The sequence below is a fragment of the Electrona antarctica genome (assembly GCF_951216825.1).
Source record: "Electrona antarctica genome assembly, chromosome: 7".
Classification (NCBI taxonomy): domain Eukaryota; kingdom Metazoa; phylum Chordata; class Actinopteri; order Myctophiformes; family Myctophidae; genus Electrona; species Electrona antarctica.
Window position 1 is genome coordinate 38,649,833 of NC_136812.1, and position 20,181 is coordinate 38,670,013.

Below are 20,181 nucleotides of genomic sequence, written 5' to 3' on the forward strand. Positions count from 1 at the left end.
ACACCCGTGTGAACTGAGTGGTGTAAGGTTTTATATAGCATGATCAGCTGTGGTCTGACGTAATGTCTGACGTAATGAAGGTATTATATAGCCTGATCAGCTCTGATCTGACGTAATGAAATCACACCCGGATGTGATTTCACAACTGGCTTTTTTTGTGCAGAAAAAATGAGCATGGTTGCTACGGTCATCCAGTTCACCCGGGTGTGATTTAATTACGTCAGAAATTATTTTGAACATAGCAACCATGCTCATTTTTTTTCTGCACACAAAAGCCAGTTGTAGGAGTGGTTTACACCACTCAAAAAAAAGATTTAAGTGAAATATTTTGAAATAAATTATTTTGTCTTTTTTTTTGTTGTCTTTTTTTAAATATCTATTCAAATGGGGGTCCCTGGGGGGAAAAGGTAATTTCAGATGAGGATCCGTGACAAAATAATATAGGCTATAAATTTGGGGTGTCCTTGTCTTGAGAACCACTATGGTTTATGTTTATGACCTCGTGGTTCAGAGCCAGGGCACGCTCGGCCTCCCTGGCCCCCTCCCTGCAGGGCCATGATGCAGGCCGCTTGTTATAACAGGGATTTAAGGAGATTTGTTGGGGTTGTTGTTCCTGCGTTGTGGTCCTTTGGGGATGTAAAGGAATGGGAAGTAGGCTGCAGAGTTCCTGGGCAGGATGTGGAATCAGTGAGTGAGTGGAGTAGAGTAGCCTAGTAGTACAGCCCCCTGCACTGGGAGATTGGCTTGCGGGAGATTTTCGGCTCAGCTGCTCCACACTAAAGACATCTGGAGAGACAGAGGAGGGACGAGGGAGGGAGCGTATAGTTTGAGAGCTGGAACACTCGCTCCAGGTGACCTCGACCCGAACCCTCTTTTCTTTGTAGGAGTGAAGTTAACACGGGTGAGTGAAATGTTTGTTTAACCTAACTTTGTATGCACTTAGGCCTATTTATTAATTTGTTTATTTGCGTTTATTTATTTGATAGTGTGTGTGTAGCTTATTGTTACTAGGCTACTCCATCGATCTTTCGAGAAAGAAACAAAAACGTGGATAAATAAATGTCTTGAATGTGGACAAGATAGGCCTGCCCTACTGTATCACAGGCGCCGGCCGCCGAATATATACTCAAACTCTCCAGTTGTCTCCAGAAAAAAATCTAAAAAGTCTGGTGACGAGTAGTTTAACTTCATATTTGTTCATGAAATTAAAGCTCCCATTTAGCGCTGCGGATGTGGAATTCTTTTGTTGAACGCAGACAGCACAGCACAGGGGGTTGGAGATGTTCTTCTATACTTAATGACAGGGTAGGGTACCGTACCACCCTCATCTATCTGTCTCTTTACGTGCATGTTCAGACAGGCAGACATGCATTTGGTGACTCTCTCAGCCCTCAGTTTACACTTTACAACATGATGTGTGAGTGTGAGCTCATTGATCTTGCCGTATCACCAACACGTTGTATTCGTTCGTTGTCTTTCTTTCTGCTTTACGCACGCACGCACGCACGCACGCACGCACACACACACACACACACACACACACACACACACACACACACACACACACACACACACACACACACACACACACTCTCTCTCTCTCTCTCTCTCTCTCGCTCTCTCTCTCTCTCTCTCTCTCCCCATAGATTTGGAGGATGACACACCTTCAGTCTCTCATTTGGGCTGTGTTGGTGCTGGTGGCTCTCTCTATGGCAGAGCCTCTGACCATACCCCAGGACAGTGAGAATGAGGTCTTCAAACAGGTTGAGACACAGGCAGGTGACATTGGTGCTGAGACAGCCATCAACATGCAGGTGATTGTTTATGCCTGGTGTCATGTCTGCATGTCTGAAACAAAACTGTATTACAGCAATGATTGTGTTGCCATTCTTATTTGAAACAGTAGCCCATTTGATACTTGATATTCATATGTACTGTAGGCCTAATTTAGACACCTGTATGGCACCAGCGAAAATGGGGCTAATGCCTCAAATGATGAATGCAGCGTCCAATTGCCATGAAAGGCGTAAGAAGAAATGGCACCATTTTCACATTAGCTATTACAATTTACAATTTAGGCATTTAGCAGACACTCTTAATCCAGAGCGACTTACATTAAGCAATAACAAAAAAGCATGGCATACATCACATATATAAAAGTAGTTATCATGAATCATGCGTAAACTAAGAACGTAACAGTGGAGTATCTATGTAAGCTATACATACTATACTATATAATATATTATACATGTGTACTATAAAGTGCTATGACTACATAAAGTGCAATTCTAGAGCTGTCTACATAACAAGCTATAAGTCTGTTTAAAATACTATCTAAGTCTACATAATGTGCTATCTAAGGGGCTAGGCTAGGGCAAGTGCTACGGGCCATGGTGGAGTCTGAAGAGGTGGGTTTTCAGACTACGGCGGAAGATTTGGAGTGAGGCTGCAGTTCTGACTGCGATGGGAAGTGCATTCCATAGTTTTGGAGCCAGAAGGGAGAAGAGTTTGGGACGTGTGGAGCGTTGTCCCGGCGTTTTTAGTGAAGGTACCTCCAGCTTCCCTGCGTTGGCTGATCTGAGTGAGCGGGAGGGTTTGTAGGGTACGATCATACTTGTGAGATATGGGGGGGCCATGCCTTTGGTTGCTTTGAATGCCAACATCAGAGTTTTGTATTCTGTGCGGGCAGCGACCGGGAGCCAATGGAGGGAGCGGAGAAGGGGGGAGACGTGTGAGAATTTTGGCTGGTTGAAGACCAAGCGTGCTGCGGCATTTTGGATCAGTTGGAGGGGCTTAAGTGCACATGCCGGTAGGCCAGTAAGGAGGGAGTTGCAATAGTCAAGTTTTGACAAGACTGTTGTCTGGATTAGGAGCTGGGCTGACTCCTGGGTGAGGAACGGTCTAATTCGTCGTATGTTGTAGAGTGTAAACCTACAGGATCTAGTGACAGCTGTGATGTGTGTTTTGAACGAGAGCTGACTGTCCAGGACAACACCAAGGTTCCTGGCTGTCGGGACAGACTTTACCAGGGCGTTGTCTACGGAGATAGTTAGCTCCCGCATAGGGCAGGATTTAGCTGGGAAGAACAGAAGCTCAGTCTTGTCTGGGTTCAGCTATTAGTCCACAATAACCTACCTAACCTGGTGGAGACCTGTGACCTTTTTCTAGTTTGTACTGTACCGTTCTTTCTCTACTGTTGTTTAACAGCTGATGGTGTGGTGGTTGGTGGGGTGTGTGGGAGAGGATGAGCAAGCTATCTGTGTATGTCTGCTCTGCATCTGTATTGCTTATATCTGTTGTTTATGTTTTGATGGGCTCACCTCGAAAATGAGATGCTTCATCTCAAGGAGCTATCTCTTCAATACAAATCTGAAATCTATTATAGCAGTGTTTCCCAAACAATGTCCCCAACAATTACATGGGGAAAAAAATAAATCTTTACATTTTCACTACTACAACTATAGTAAGCTCAAAAGAACAAGTTGTGAGCTTGTAGATCTGCTATTTTCTTGATGTATTCTCCCTCTGTATTACAGCAGGCTCTCCTCTGTTTCAGGACCAAGAGATTGAGAATGCTATTGGGAACCTCAGTGTCAGCGTAACAACTCAAAAACCTACTGCACGTGAGTCTATTTGTTCTCCTGGCTTGTACAGTATAAGTGCTGGGATATTTGCATACCGTTAATAATTCTCTTCCTTAGTGGAGACAAAGCCTTGTTTTAGAGTTGAAACACATGTTTTGCCTATCCACCATATGGCGTCCATATTTTGGGCATGTCATCGTTAGCCGAAAATTCTCAAAAATAGCGTAGGCTTATGATGAATTTATACACGCAGTGAAGATAGCAGATGTAGAAGCTCACTGTGCGACGCATTGTGAGCTTGTATATCAGCTATTTTCATCGTATATGACGTGTTTACTACGGATTCTCTTTCTCAACTGTTACACTTTACTGATGGAATATCCCCCTCTCTCTCTTGTTTCTTGTATTGGCCATCCCGCTGTTTTAACTAAGATTTGATCTTTCTCATCGTTAATATTTATGTGTATTCAGGTTTTCAAGCTCTGTATCAGACTAACACTGAAAACCTAACTCAATCAAATAATGCAACGTGAGTTGAATTCTACAATTCTCCTTTCTGCTGAATCAACAGCCCATGGCACAACCACAGCTGCCCCTCATCCCAGCACAGCCCTAAACCCCAGTACAGCTCCACCAGGCCCCAGTCCTCATCCTGGGCCCACTACTCAGACTACTGTGACATCATGCCCAGGGAACCAGGTGACTCTTGGAGAGGATGCCGGCTGTGGCTGTCCCTTTGGCCTGGTGAAGGATGGTGACGGCTGTGGCTGTCCCTTTGGCCTGGTGAAGGATGGTGACGGCTGTAGCTGTCCCTTTGGCCTGGTGAAGGATGGTGACGGCTGTAGCTGTCCCTTTGGCCTGGTGAAGGATGGTGACGGCTGTAGCTGTCCCTTTGGCCTGGTGAAGGATGGTGACGGCTGTAGCTGCCCTCCTGGATTCATCCTGCAGGACGGCCCAGAGTGTCAGGGTGAGACTCCACATAAAGACAGAAATCTTCAACTCAAAGTTTTGTTTTCTCGTTTTGCCCATGTTTGCCCTCGTTTTTCTCGGTTTGTCCACAGCTAAGTTAAACTGAAAGCCTGTTAGTGAACCGACAGCTATATCTCTGCTGTCGGGAAGAAACTCCTTTTCAGGAAATGAAAAATATTTAAATGTTCAGGAAATTAAGAAACCCTTGTATTTTGAAAACAAAGCAATAAATCAAAGTTGGTGTTGTGACTTTATATATTGTCAAATACGTCCATGAGAGGGGGAGAGGTGGTGGAGTTAGTTGCTTTAGCAGACAGTTTGAGGGTCCAATGGAGTTAAGAGGTTTTGTCCGAAGCACTTTTTACTAATTTTCATTGGTTTAATATTTTCAAAACAACACACAGACGTAAAGGGTGTTCAATAGCACTGCTTTATGCAAAAAACCTAAAAAATTGAGTTTTTGTGAGAGCGAGGACCTGGGTTTGAATATGACCACCGTTTTGTCTTGCATGTCTCTCCTCTCTCTCTCTGCCCCTAGCCCCCAAAAAACAACAACCAAAAAAACAAAGAAAACATGGAGCAAGCAGATGGACTCAAATCATAGCCAGTCTTTGTTATTTGTAGTTTGTCTGAATATAACAACCTACATGTAAAATTATGATCAGTGTTGTTTCTTTCTCCGGGATGGACATTGCAGATCAGAGAAAACTATATAATGCACATCCTTCGTTATTTGGTGTTGGGCCAAACTGTAAAAACAGAAATTGTAGAACAAAGCGGGGGCTCGCAACTCACTTTTGAATGCTCCAAAAATATTTATTAGCGACAAAACAGCAATAGACATTGCCCATCACCAAACATTTCAGTCACAGTCTGAGGTCCCTGGCACAACATTATTTTGATTGGGATCCATAGTCATATACATACTACAGATCAATTTGGGGGTCCTTGACATGAAAAAGGTTGAGAACCTGTGTACTGTTACGGCACAATAACATCTTTCTACTTGGCAGATGTGGATGAGTGTCCTGGAGCATGTGGTCCCAATGCTGGGTGTACTAACACACCCGGTTCCTACTCATGTCGCTGTCTCCGTGGTTACCTGATGGGTGCAGGAGGATGCCATGGTACGTGAGCCTCTGAAAGAGGGAGAGACTCTGTGTGTGTGTGTGTGTGTGTGTGTGTGTGTGTGTGTGTGTGGGTGTGTGTGTGTGTGTGCGTGCGTGCGTGCGTGCGTGCGTGTGTGCGTGTGCGTGTTAGACCTTTAGAGGTTAGATTCAGGGGTTGGGATTGGAGTTATCCCTGATTTATACTTTGTTGTGCAGCTGTGTCTCACACCAAAAATAGCTGATCTACAAACTCACAACTCGTCGCACAACGACGCTTGTAGATTGCCTATTTTTGGCTTTAGGCTTAAAAATGGCAACTTTCTGTTCATGCCCCCTTTATTATAGTAGTAGAAATGTGTGTGCGTGCGTGCGTGCATGCGTGCAAAATGAAGGGGGGGGGGTCTGAGTCTGGATAAAATGTGGCTAATCTGCCAGGGGATAAATGTAGTCTATGTAAAACCTTAAATTGTAACAAACCATGTCTAATGCATATTGAGGATGAGTGTACCAGCGAGACTGCCATCTGCCAGGTAAAATCTGGTAAGTCCATACCTAACTCCTCCTCCCATGCCCCTTTCACACGTTCAAGTGATGGGGAAGCCACCCTCTGAATGCAGTCATATAGCCTAGAAATGATGCCCCTGTCAACCGGATCCCAACTCTAACACTCGTCTACCCAAGTAATTGGTGGAGTTGTCAAAGAGAAATATTTTCCAACAAAGCTACGTACTTGTAAATACCTAAAGAAGTTTGACTGTGAAATATTAAAAACCTGTTTCATTTGCTCAAAAGAAAGGAAGTGCCCATCTTTGAATAGATCTTTCACATATTTAATTCCCTTTCCATGCCACTGCCGAAATGAAGGGTATGTAAGAGATGGAACAAAATTGCAGTTCGCCCGAATGGGGGAGGTGACAATCCTCAGGGAACCTTGAACAACTGGGTTATTTGTCCTTTGACGTTTACTTAGAGGTAATTGGGCACATATCGAAGAGCCCAGTGATGCGTGTGCATAGTTATGCACAAATTTTATTCTGAGTGGGAATGATAGGTGGTAAACCCTTCATTATTCAAGTGCATATAAATATGGCCTAATCCCAATACTTGTGTGTGTTGGAGCAGATATAGATGAGTGTGCGCTGGCTGCAGTAACAGGTCTACAGGCCTGTAAGGGGGATGCTGTGTGCACAAACATTCCGGGCTCCTTCACCTGCTCCTGCGCACTGGGCTATGTCATGGCTCTGAAGGGACAGGACTGTGTTGGTGAGGCTTATGTTTGTACCGTTACTTTTCCTCTTCCTCTTACATATACGGTAAGTATTCCTGAGAAGAGTGCTGTATGTATTCTTTGAGACAAACATACGGGTATTTCGGGTCGTGGCCCAGCGTGGCCAAATCCGGCATTGTTTGTGCCCCTCTTTTCACCCATTGGTTGCCGTTTTGTGGTTGGACAAAAATCCTTTCTCTCCATCCACTACCATTGAAATTACATGTTTTTCAGTGGCTTCGTATTGATATTCTTCTTATTTTAAACTTGGGGCTCCATCTTGCCACCCTTATCCCTTATCCCTAAACTTATTTGCCATTTTTACTATTTTGAAAATCATTTTAAAATAGTTTAACTAGCCGATCTACATCTACACGTTGTGAGCTTGTAGATCAGCTATTTGAACTATTTTAAAAGGTTTTAATAGTAAAAAATGGCAAATAAGTTTAGGGATAAGGGTTAAGGGGTGGCGCAAGATATTGCCCTTGGTGTCAGTAAAAAGGAACATCGGAACATCACAGGTGCAGCATTGAGACTGGGCATATAATGTTTGTTTTTAGTTTTTCCCAAAAATTATGTTTTAGCAAATTCAACATAAACAAGGTGGAACCAGGGCGGAAAGAGCCTGCTGGTTAGTCAGTCAGGGATCAATCAGAAGTCTGACAAATGGTGAATTGCATTACGGAACCTACAGGTGATTACATTTTATGTTTTTTCTTCGTCCTATAGCGACACTATGGTCAAGTATTGTAGTGTTGGGAACTGATTGTTTAGCCCAATTTCAAAATGGCACAGACCAATGGATCCAATGTAGTTATTATTTAGTCACAAGCTCTTGGTGTTACATTGTTTTTGTTTTTTTATAAAACCCATAGACACACTTACCCATCCCCCGCCAGGATTAATGTATTTATTTATTGCGCATTGCCACGGTTTTCCCCCTTTCTACCATTATTTTGAAGAGCCAAATATCCGTAACCGGATGTTACGATGACGTAATGGCGTGTGTGGTCTCTTGACCGGTTGTTGATGTCTCGCTGGGTGCAGAAAAAACCCGACCGCGAGAATCACAGCGCCGGCTGTCGGCCGTTGAAAAACATTGTTTTGACCAGAAACGACATTCAATGCGCCGATTTGGAGATACAGGCCATTGAACGCAGCACATAGAGTGCAAGTGGATGCGTACACATCTAAAAAATGGCGCCGGCCAGTGTCACACTTTACACTGGGATGCTAACGGGAGACGGCTATCGACTCGATTGTATCAAAACATGGATTAAAGAATATAGCCTATGGTTTTGGCGGGCGACAGACTAAAGTTTATTTACGGTTTCTATGGTTCTGGCGGGCTTCGTGTTAACCACTTTCCCTTTCACTTAAACAAATATGTAAAAACAAATCGCAGACAATTGTGAGCTTGTAGATCGGCTATTTTTGCTACTTTGGTGTGACACTGGATTATGACAAAGTAGGGCATTCATTTAGGAAAAAACATAAAAACTTGAAATATACAAAGATCAGCCCGACAGCAACGATATAGGGAACATAGTGATGCTAGAGTTAAGATTCGGGCTAACGGTAATCTTTTTCAACAACAAAGGCCATTATAACTAATATGCAACTGCTTTTATTCATACCTGCAAGCTGTCCAGTTCAAAGTAAGCAGAGCAGATATGAGTCCGCGACCCATGGGTGACCCAGTGTTTGGGAAACAGTGATCTAGAGCCCATTGATGGTGCAGGGATTTTAAGCTTAAGCCTAGTTCAAACCAAAGATTTACGACAAGACCAATTGCCACTTTAAGCTACTTATACTTCATCGTATGACACTGTCGCACACTACGGATTTAGCATTGGAACATTGCGGACACAAATCTCAGCTGCAGGACAAAGCTAGCAGCTAATTAAAAAAAAGGTTATGCATTGAGTTTTTCAATTGAACATCTGTTAATTTCCTGTGGGAAAGCATAAATGATGTATAAATTAAGTTTAACAGAAAGGGATCTTTCACTTTGTAATAGGCTGCCTCTCTGTCTGTCATTTAGATGTGGATGAGTGCAGCTTTGAAGAGCAGTGTCGTCGTGAGCTGGGGAATGTGTGTTTAAACACTCCTGGCAGCTTTATCTGCCAGTGTCAGCCGGGTTTCAGAGCAGAATCTCCTGCCTGCGTTGGTAAGTCAACACTATGCTTTACACCCAGTTAGAACATCTAACTTCAAGTTAGTTAGTTAGTTAGTTTCATTTATTTGTCCACGTATGGAAATTTGTCTTCGGTCTCAACAGTAAAAAACAAACAGTTACAACAACAGCAACAACACTTAACACAATTATTTTCTCATGGCAAAACAAAAAGTGCAGGACAACAGTGGCAAATACATTGGAAAAACAAACAAATCTAGCGAGACATGGTATCATTTAGTGCCTTAATGGCATTTGGTATGAAGGAATTTTTAAAAATGTTACGGTTAGCTCTTGGCACTTTGTACCGTCTACCAGAGGGAAGTAGCTCGAACTCCCTGCAGAGTGGATGAGAGGGGTCGTTTGCTATCTTGACAGCTTTTTTACGAAGTACCTCCTTGTAGATACAGCCTAATTGTTGCTGTCTCTTCCCAATGATTTTTGATGCTAGGTTTACTATTCGCTGCAGCTTGCCTCTTCCTTTTACATTTAGATTTCCATACCACATTGCCATATTAAAAGTCAAAATTCCCTATCAGGTTTTTATAGACCGTTTCCATAATATGCTTGCTCACTCTAAAGGAGTTGAGCTTGCGTAGTAGATGGAGGCGTTGGTTACAAGTTTTAAAAATCTGGTCAGTATTTTCACTGAAATTGAGTTTGCTGTCAATATATGTGCCTAAGTATTTAAAAGTGTCTACTACCTCCACTATTTGTCCACCAATTGTAATGGACTGCACAGGTTCCTTTTCATGAATGACAAGTTATTTTGTTTTTGTCACATTGATCACATTGAGATGACACATGTACTCTGTATGCTTCCTCCCCCACTGTGTCCCCCTTCTTCAGTAAGGCAACCAGGGCCATATCATCCGCATATTTGAACAAATGAAACATATCCTGGTCTACCTGGAATTCATTTGTATATAAGGAGAAAAGTAAGGGGGATAAGATAGTCCCCTGTGGAGCACCGGTGTTAAGCACAGTGATGTCGGACAGAGTATCATTAACACGGACCTGTTGAGGACGGTCAGAGAGGAAATCTCTGACAAGATGGATAATACCTCCATTTACCCCTATGTCAATGAGTCTCTGCTGAAGGGTGTGTATCTGCATGCTGTTGAAAGCAGAGGTAAAATCCATAAAAAGGACCCTGGCAAAGTGGGAGAGGACTTGGAGATGCTTTGACAGGGTGTTAAACAGGCTGATAGTTGCATCATCAGTTCCTCTCTGACTTTTATAAGCAAATTGGAGATGATCTAAGCTGTTGTTGTTGTACCAGACAAGGTCACAACATTGATCAGCAAACCACTAATAATGAAACATTAATGCAGTGTGGTGTTATCTCTTTTCCTTGCCTTTGGCATCAAGCGCTTCATTTTTGAGTGGTGCAACCACTCCATGGAACAGCAATGTCCCTATGTGACTATGTCCTAACCTATGTGACTAAGGGCCGATTCATACTCCTATTTTACCGCTGTTGCGGCGCTGTAGTGCCGAAATGATTTCGGCTCGTCAGAAATTTTCAGTCACATTGTAGGCTCTACAGAGCCGAACCGACTTTTATTCGGCCCCAAAATAGGAGTATGAATCAGCCCTATGTCTCAATGTTTAGAGTACCAGTAGGGGAAAAAGTGGCGCTGTTGTGCTAGAAACAGAGAGAGAGAGATAGTGTTGCACTGTTGCCTGCTATGCTAGAGAGAGAGAGAGAGAGAGAGAGACTCCTTGCTAGCGAGTGGTTTATACAGTGCATGCGCTTAATACTTTGCTGATTGGACTGAATGCTCAGCTTGCCCAATTAACCTTGACCTAGCCTGGCCCAGCCAGCGTGCTTTCTGGTATTGAGGGGCAGGGAATTCCACAGTAAATTACTAAATTCCATGGATACACACAGGTACAATCCCCGGTGTTCATTTATAACTCTTTAAAACGGAGCTTTTACTGTTTACCATCCATGTGAAGAACCTTTCTCTCTCTCTCTCTCTCTCTCTCTCTCTCTCTCTCCATCCTCTTCTGTCCCAGATGTGGATGAATGTAAGGAGAGTCCCGGGGTCTGTGAAGGTCGAGGCGTGTGTTACAATACTCTTGGGAGCTACAAGTGTATCTGTAGGCTAGGTTACCGTGGTAACGGCACACACTGTGAAGGTAAGCGCTTAATAGCCTTCCCTCTAAAGCAGGGGTGCCCACACTTTTTTGACTTGAGAGCTACTTTCAAAATGACTGGCTCAACAAGATCTACCTACCGAAAAAATAATATTATACCATTGCTGAAAATAATTTAAATATGGAATAGCGGCGCTGGCTTTAAGAAATGGAATAGGTAGGTCGTTTGAGCTGACCAGGCCCTTTTTGATGTCAATCAATGAATCAAGTCACCTTAATTCAAGTGGCAGATGCCAAAAATAGTTTTTTTTAATACTTTTTTAGGGGCATGTCATGTGATCTACCTGTACAGCCCTTGTGATCTACTGGTAGATCGCGATCTACCTTTTGGGCACCCCTGCTCTAAAGTATGGGAAGCCTCAATCATTGTGTGATTGCACAACAAAAGGAGACTTGGCACCGGTCAAACAAAACTGCACCAGGGATTTTGCTGAACAACTAAACTATTAAAGAATGGAACCGACTTTCATTTTTTTAACCAAATATTTTACTTGGTTTATACCTTCTGTATATTGATAGTTCTGCATGAACATTGTCATGCAATTTATTGCTTACAAGCGCCCTCTTGTGGACATAATGGTTCTGAACAGACATTTTATATATTTATTTATACATTTCATGCATTATTATGCATCATTCCATGCAAAGAATATTAATTGAATATCATGTTTCTGTCTCTCTATCTATATGTCTCTGTCTATCTGTATATCTATGTATATGTCTCTCTTTCTAGATGAGAATGAGTGTGCATCGGGTGTTCACGGTTGTGACACCAATGCTCGCTGTGGCAACATCATTGGCTCCTACTTCTGCCAATGCTACCAAGGTTTTAATGGAGACGGACACTCCTGTTTTGGTGCGTGAGGAGACTGTCCGTTTGTTATAATACATTACATGTTGCCAGTAACTACCATAATGTTGATAATACAGGCTAATACAACGGTCATTGTGTTATGTTCAGATGTTGATGAGTGTGCTGTGAACAACGGTCACTGTCAACACAACTGTACCAACGAGTCTGGAGGCTACAGCTGCCAGTGTAACACTGGATACCAGCTGGACAAGAACGCACACAACTGCTCAGGTGAGGTGAACACATCATCAGTTCAGGTCATTTTCCTACAAAGAAAGAAAGAAAGAACTTTTTTTCCCTTTGTTGTTGCATCAGATCAGGCTAGACTCTTTCCAGACATTGTGACAGCTGGTAAATGTAACTGAAGCAACATTAACATTCATTTCAATCTCTCACTGACGCCCTGTGGGGATCGCCTCTGCTGCTCTCTAGCAAAATTGCCCACTTTCGTGGATGTTTTTGAATTCCCCTAAAATAAACAAAACCAGGTAGCTACTCACCGAAACATAGCTTGCTAGACCTATAGGAAAAAGTCTATTCTCCAAGCTGGGAAGCGTCTCAGGTCCCCAGCTTCTCTCTAAAATGCACTTTGTGCCATTTTAATAAAGCAATGTACCGGACAGAGTAACTTCTTTTACTACGGCATTTCCGGGTTGTGCCTGCGCCGATCCACTTGGATGCATTTTATTTCATGACAAAAATAGTGCATTTTAGAGAGAAGCTGGGGACCTGAGACGCTGCCCAACTTGGAGAATAGACCTTTTCCTAGGTCTAGCAAGCTTTGTTTCGGTGAGTAGCTACCTGGTTTTGTTTCTTTTCGGGGAATTCTAAACCCTCCACGACAGTGGGACATTTTGCTAGAGCAGTGGAGGCGATCCCCACAGTGCGTCAGTGAGAAACTGACGCACTGGACCAGGGCTAGGCCCATACAGTACATACCAGGCATGATGAAACCCCCCTCTCTCTGATCCTTCAGACGTGGACGAGTGCTTGGCCCTGAACGGAACATGTGAACAGGTGTGTTCCAACGTCCAGGGTTCCTTCCTGTGCTCCTGTAGATCCGGGTACCAGCTGCACATCGACAGCCGCAGCTGTGTGGGTCAGTTACCAGTGATTATAATTAGTGTGGATCTGGTTCGGATTAGATTCAAGTTAATTATTTTAGTAAGCTGAGGCATGCTCATGTATCATTATAAATTATATATATTAAATTATATTTATTATAAAAAATAAAAAGTGTCTGTGTGTGTGTGTGTGTGTGTGTGTGTGTGTGTGTGTGTGTGTGTGTGTGTGTGTGTGTGTGTGTGTGTGTGTAGACATTGACGAGTGTAAGCTCCAGAATGGCGGCTGCTCCCATACCTGTACCAACACACCTGGAGGGCACACGTGTCACTGTGCGACTCCACTACTCCTACACACAGACAACCTCCGCTGTGTCAGTATGTACTTCACAAAGTGTGTGTGTGTGTGTGTGTGTGTGTGTGCGTGCGTGCGTGCGTGCGTGCGTGCGTGTGTGCGTGCGTGCGTGCGTGCGTGCGTGTGTGCGTGCGTGTGCACGCACGGTGAGTAGAAACCTGTTTATGCAGAAAATGTATTGCATTTGAGCTTCCTGGAATAATACTTCATCCTGTCGGGTGTTATTTTTAAACAACGACCAGCGCGTGCTGACAATTATCCCTTGCTTAATGTGGCTCATTGCCTCCTGCCACATAGATGTAACATCGTGTGAGCAGCGAAACGGTGGCTGTGAACATGTCTGCACCATGACAGCTGAGGGACACCCCCACTGCAGCTGCAGGTCAGGATGGGAGCTGGACAAGGACCTGAGGTCTTGTGTGGGTGAGTCCCCATCTTTGGTTGATCAGTCAGTCTGTGTCTTTCTGTCCCGCCGTCCGTTGGAGGGTTAAAGAAGATTGTTGCACTCAGTCACAATACTGGGTCAATCTCACCTTTTGACATAAATGATCACAATATATCTTAATGTAAATTGATACATTGGCACGTTGTATCTTGATGATTATGATCGTATATCACCATCTCTCCCCTCCTCCCTCGCTCGTTCACTCTGTCCCTCTCTCGTTGTTCAGATGCGGATGAATGTGGGGACTTCACAAATGGAGGTTGTGAGCAGCTGTGTGTGAATCATCCTGGTGGCTTCAACTGCTCCTGCAGGGAGGGCTATGAAATTCGAACTGATAACCCCACAAAGTGCCAGCGTGAGTCACTATTCCAAATCTGTCTGTAATCGTGTAGTTGTTGCCAGAAATGCATGACCATAACAACTTTACTGTTCTACAGTATTATTTTATTATTCAATTATTACTGTTGATTTGTGATAATAACAGTACAGGGGACAGTGTTTGTTGTTGTCAACCATCTCACATGCTACTTTCATCTATTTATTCGTTGCTAACTATTTCTCTTCTTTCCTCCGACCTCGCATCCTTACAGCGGTCTGTAATCCATCATGTCAGAACTATGGAGTGTGTGTGGGTCCAAACACCTGTGATTGTCCTCCGGGCTACCCTGGTCTGGGCTGCTCAGGTACAAACATACTGAATGTCATGGCGTCTGACACGGGATAATGCACAAGCGTGTTAACCTCAAGTCTATCTGACTGAACCAACTCGCAGGCTACGTATCATTTGTGTGTTTCAGCCATGTGCTCACCACCCTGTGCCCATGGAGGTACCTGTATGCGCTGGAACGTGTGTTTGTGTCCTCCTGGTTGGACAGGAACTGGCTGTCACACAGGTACTGTACAGTGCATCCGCTCACAGAGTCACACACGTATAATATATAATATAGTATATAGTTTACATAGATACTCCACTGTTACGTTCTTAGCTTACGCATGTTTCATGATAACTACTTTTATATATGTGATGTATGCCATGCTTTTTGTTATTGCTTAATGTAAGTCGCTCTGGATTAAGAGCGTCTGCTAAATGCCTAAATTGTAAATTGTAAATTGTAATTGTACGTAGTAACAGCAGCATAGCAAGCAGCATTTAACCTTTGAAATGAGTGCCATGCAAGGATATGCCCTTATGATTAGTGCAGTTTTCCTTCGGCTTAATTAATGGCTGTCTACCTCGTTATAAAACATAGCACTTGTAATTTTCGTCTGGGACATATAAACATCTCTAGAGGAAGCTGTAGTTCTTGCGAGCACAGTTGAAACCTGCTGTACAACCAATGATGATAAGAAAATGATGATAACAAAGAAGCCTGTCAATTAATTGGATCACATTAAGACCATAGCTTTCCAGCAGAGGTCGCTGTTGTTGTAGTCTGAAAAGTCATACTATTCTTTGTCCAATTCAAGTGCATGTTTTACTTTATTGGTAATGTGAAAATGTAATTTAGCTGTTACATCATACTCGGGGAGAGGGCAAATGGCCACCGTATTTGTCATGTCACGTGCGCACGCATGTGCCTACTGTTGCACAGCTAGTATCTATCTATGATAGCATTATCATAGAAGCATTACATTGTGTCTACTCTTCATTGTGTATTCTCCAATCACAAAACATAAAACAAACACTTAACACATAAACAAACTTAATTGATTTTTTTTGTTTACCTCTTTCATGTCTTTTTGGTTTCCTCTCCACTTTGTCTGTCTTTCTTTCAGCGGTGTGTGAGTTGCCGTGTGCAAACGGAGGCCGCTGTGTGGGGCCCGGCTCCTGTCAGTGTCCCTCTGACTACACTGGCCCTCAGTGCCTGTCACGTGAGTACCACGTATCTACACTCGGTGTGAAATGAACTCTAAGGATGTCAAACTTGACATTCTCAGGTCGATTTAGGTCAATTGTATTAAATGAAAGAGTTTGTCTATGTATTGTAAAGCCTTGTTTCTCAAAATTAGGCTGCTCAGAAAAAACTGGGAGAAGTCGCTGATCTGTGCTCATTTTTTCCCGCAGCCCTCTGCACACCAGCCTGTCAGAATGGGGGAAGGTGTGCGGATGTCAACAAATGCACGTGTGTCGGAGGGTGGCAGGGAGCTCGCTGTCAGATAGGTAACAAAGACCAAGTCGGGACCAAGTTTCTACTTGAACACAACTATCAGTGTTTTTTATAACTAAATTAGTTTGAAGCGGCAAGTATGTTCTGTCATTTAGATGTTGATTAGAGAACAAGAAGCACAATTGACTTTCCCATGTGCTAAAGCCCAAACAGTTGTCACCACAAACTAAATATCCAGCTTCATATACAGTATATATCATTCATTCATTCATTCATTCATTAATTCGTTCATTCATTCATTCATCCACCATTCATTCATATACTTCATATACTTCATATACATCTGAATATAATGTGAGTTCTTTTTAGTTTTTTTTAAGAGGGCACAATCCTTTTCCCTTTTTGCCACCACCCAACACAATACAAAAGAGTGTTCCAGTATACTTCTAGTGCTGCAGTATGACACACTGACTGAATGTATGCATTTCTCTCTGCTCAGAGCCAGTGCAGTGTCAGAAACCATGTCAAAATGGAGGTGTATGTGTGGGCCTCAACAGATGTCGCTGCGCGAGTGGCTATACTGGGAGTCTCTGTGAAACGGGTCAGTGTGTGTGTGTGTGTGTGTGTGTGTGTGTGTGTGTGTGTGTGTGTGTGTGTGTGTGTGTGTGTGTGTGTGTGTGTGTGTGTGTGTGTGTGTGTGTGTGTGTGTGTGTGTGTGTGTGTGTGTGTGTGTGTGTGTGTGTGTGTGTGTGTGTGTGTGTGTGTGTGTGTGTCCGTGCGTGCGTGCCTGCAAATTTTGTTTGTGGTATGTGTGCAAGCTTTGTTATGCATGTGTAGGCATACTATATGTGCATGTGTTACAGTGATGACAAAAGCTTCAAGTGTGTTGGTGTGAATTGTGTCTTTAGCGGTGACCACTCCATGTGTGCCCCCATGCCAGCATGGCGCCACCTGCAGTCCTCACAACACCTGCACCTGTCCAGAGGGCACAGCTGGTCTGCGCTGTGAGAAACTGTAAGTAAAACGTAAAGAATATATACCTGTTGCTGTTTAGATCCTCAGATAAAATGATATACTGTGCACTCTGTGCACATCAAAAAGTAAGTGATTAGAAAACAACCTGTGATATGTCTTCTTTTATATTCCTGAACCGATTATATGACAAAGGTCTCAATTGTTCATAAATAATGTTTGTTATGAGCTGGTCCAGCCGGCTCCATTCACTGCCATGTATTCGTTGCACTTTCGGTGTGAGTTTGGCTCCCATGAAAGTGTCCATGAAAGTGTCATGAAAGTGCCCAGTCACGTGACCACTTCTCTTCCTTCTCAAAGCCTCCTTGTGTTTTACCCCCAGTAAGCTCCTTGGGAAACAGGTGGATAGTGAACTGTCAGTCTCAATGTTCCTTATTGTTTTAATGATTTTCTATGTGCATGCACACTAGGACGTGTCCCGTGGTAACCACTGTTGTCAGCATGGCTCGGGCTGTGAGGAAGGGCTTCAGGGAGAGTTATGTTGACCGCTGTGGCCCTCTGGGAGTTCAGCTGTGCACAAAATACAGGTAACAGCTCTCTCTCTCTTTCGCACATGCACGCACACACACACACACACACTAATTCAGGTGCAAAATGCAGGTTTCAATATTGTAAATACCATCTATGTTATGGAAAGACTGACCTCTCTCTGACAGATATTCTGGTTTAATTGGTTAAAAAATGTAAGGTCAGATTTTGTAGGAGCGAGGAGGGAATGACTATCATCATGACATGATATCAATAAAACATTGTTTTATTGAAATAAACTGCATTGGTTCATTATTCATCTTTGTATTTATTTACTCTCAGTGCTTGTGGCTCATGTTTCACTTTTTATACGCATATTTGATATTTCCCAGTTGTATTTTTAGCGGTGCCTCCGCTCCATTACGGAGCTATGTCTGTCCCTGTGTCTGTATGTATGTCCAAGCATGGAAAGCTGCACCACCTAAAGTGGCCAGTAGAGTACAGCACAGAGTAAAGTGGCACAGAGTACACTACAGTAGAGAGCACAGTGCACTACAATACAGTATACAGACCACAGTACAGTACAGTAACTATAACAATACATGTATATTGAACAATACACTTCACACAGGTGTGATTTTTTTAATTATCTAATCTGTCAAATGTAAAATCTGTGGACAACAGAAGAAATGCCATTTAAAAACAATTATGGTTGTGTAGTACTACTGTCACAAAAATTGAAAAATACAGGTTACCTTGAATTTATAGAACACATTAACAGAAATGACATGTCCAAAAAAGACACTCTTTGTTTTTGGCAGGTCTACAATAATACTCTCTAATACTTTGTTTGTATGCAGGATAAACCAAGCTCGTGTGTACATCCAGGCCTACAGAGTGGGCTACAAAATCCAGTGTCCGCAGAAGGGGAGATGAATATGACACATACAGTACAAGCCTTGTATACCCACTAAGCCCGGTAGACCACCCAGCAACATGACCACAGTACAGTCCAGTGTTACCCTCACACAACATCTTTAACATAACAGAGCAATTATGGCCTAACAATGTGGGGTGTATGTCATGGACCACTTAACCACTTTCAACCTACCGTCCCTTTTTTATCGTCCCGTTGTGAACTTGTAGATCTAGCAGATCTACAAGCATGTTCTGAGCTATTAGATTAAGTTTGGCTATTTATCGTGCAATTAAGGGCATACGTGGTTAAAGGGCAATTGCTCTGACAGTTCTCTAACTTCATAATGGAAGGAGGAATTCATAGACGCACCAATAAGAACAACCATAACATACAACTGTACGCCCCTCTTTGTCTTTTTCTTTTTACCTTTATTTGATGTTTTTCTGTAATTGAAGGAAGTCCTCAAAAAACAATGCGCAAAAGACAAAGCAGTGCATTTATGAATTGTTGAACTGAGTAAAACACAAAAGCAATGGTGTAATTGTGTATAATGGTATAATTTACTCATACAATTTAAGCCCCCGTTATTGTACAATACGCAGAAAATAGTCGCTTCTTTGTCGTCATGGGGCAGAATGTATCTATTGTACAGTAAAGGGTCAGAGGTTTCACTGTGCAACAGGGATGTGTCGTGTAATCACTGCAAGGCAGTTGAGGCATCTCCGCTTAATTTATACCTCGTCACACATTGGTGTTGCTTGCTGCCAACAAGAGCTGATTTTCGCATTGCACCACGACACATTGTAGTGTTGGCTTTCACCTTTGGCTGTACAGTTGCCTAATTCCAACAGAGTCATGTGCTTCTCTTTTAAGAATGGATGTCTAAATGTAACAAAACAATTGTAGGAAAACAGAGATAAATCTGTCCTAGCTATAAAACTGATGAAATAGAGAGAGAACAATATGAGAACAATACTGTACATCTCCTTTTGACATACACAATGTTTAAACTTGAACAGTCAAAAAGTGTACTGTAGGCGCGGTTGTATGCCTTTCATAGATTCACTTGTGATAAGCTCCATTTCGCTTGTCAATATGAACTAATTTCCAACAACATCTTGCATATGAATTAGTTCCTAACGGTCCTTTCAAATGGGCGATTCATTCATTCATTGTCAATGAGACCTGTGTTTTTTTTCTGTACGCGCGGAGAAGTCGACGGGCGACAACGCAAGCATATTTACGTGAAATTGTCGAGTGAGTGCTTGTTATGTGCACACGCCCGCGACTGACCAGACCTGGATTCTGTTTAGCCTTTTTTTTTTACGCTTGCGTTGCGTTGACCTGGAGCAGACCTGTCATTGATCCAGGCGACAACGTCTGCGTTAATCGATACACATCTGAAAGGACCTTTAGTGTGTAGCAAATCTAAAGGTACTCCAAGGTATTCGTCAAGCACAGACCCATAATGATTTTGAGATTCAAGACTTTTGACTCTATGCCACAAAATTGGGTTACATCCTATGAAAATTGGTTTACATCCTGTGATTTTACACTTGTGTGTTAGTATATTGCAGAACCGAAATGTTCATTGAGTTCATTGTATGTAATGGCAGCTGAATGTTATTAAATGCAAGATTTGTTTTGTATCTTTACATATGGCAGTCTCTGC

The 20,181-nt window shown here is 42.9% G+C and overlaps 1 protein-coding gene across 1 annotated transcript; it reads left to right on the forward strand.

The window, feature by feature from the left end:
• The first annotated feature begins 810 nt into the window (after nucleotides 1-810).
• LOC306926096 (uncharacterized protein) lies at nucleotides 811-20,166 on the forward strand. The gene is made up of 22 exons (XM_079505356.1): nucleotides 811-901; nucleotides 1,647-1,814; nucleotides 3,557-3,623; nucleotides 4,156-4,551; nucleotides 5,567-5,680; nucleotides 6,785-6,925; nucleotides 8,974-9,099; nucleotides 11,128-11,250; nucleotides 12,002-12,124; nucleotides 12,230-12,352; nucleotides 13,098-13,220; nucleotides 13,438-13,560; nucleotides 13,835-13,960; nucleotides 14,209-14,337; nucleotides 14,573-14,665; nucleotides 14,780-14,875; nucleotides 15,759-15,854; nucleotides 16,048-16,143; nucleotides 16,590-16,691; nucleotides 16,999-17,104; nucleotides 17,533-17,649; nucleotides 18,451-20,166. The coding sequence occupies exons 2-22, from the start codon at nucleotides 1,656-1,658 to the stop codon at nucleotides 18,524-18,526; spliced, it is 2,655 nt and encodes an 884-aa protein (XP_079361482.1). The 5' UTR covers nucleotides 811-901; nucleotides 1,647-1,655; the 3' UTR covers nucleotides 18,527-20,166.
• Nucleotides 20,167-20,181: the final 15 nt, after the last annotated feature.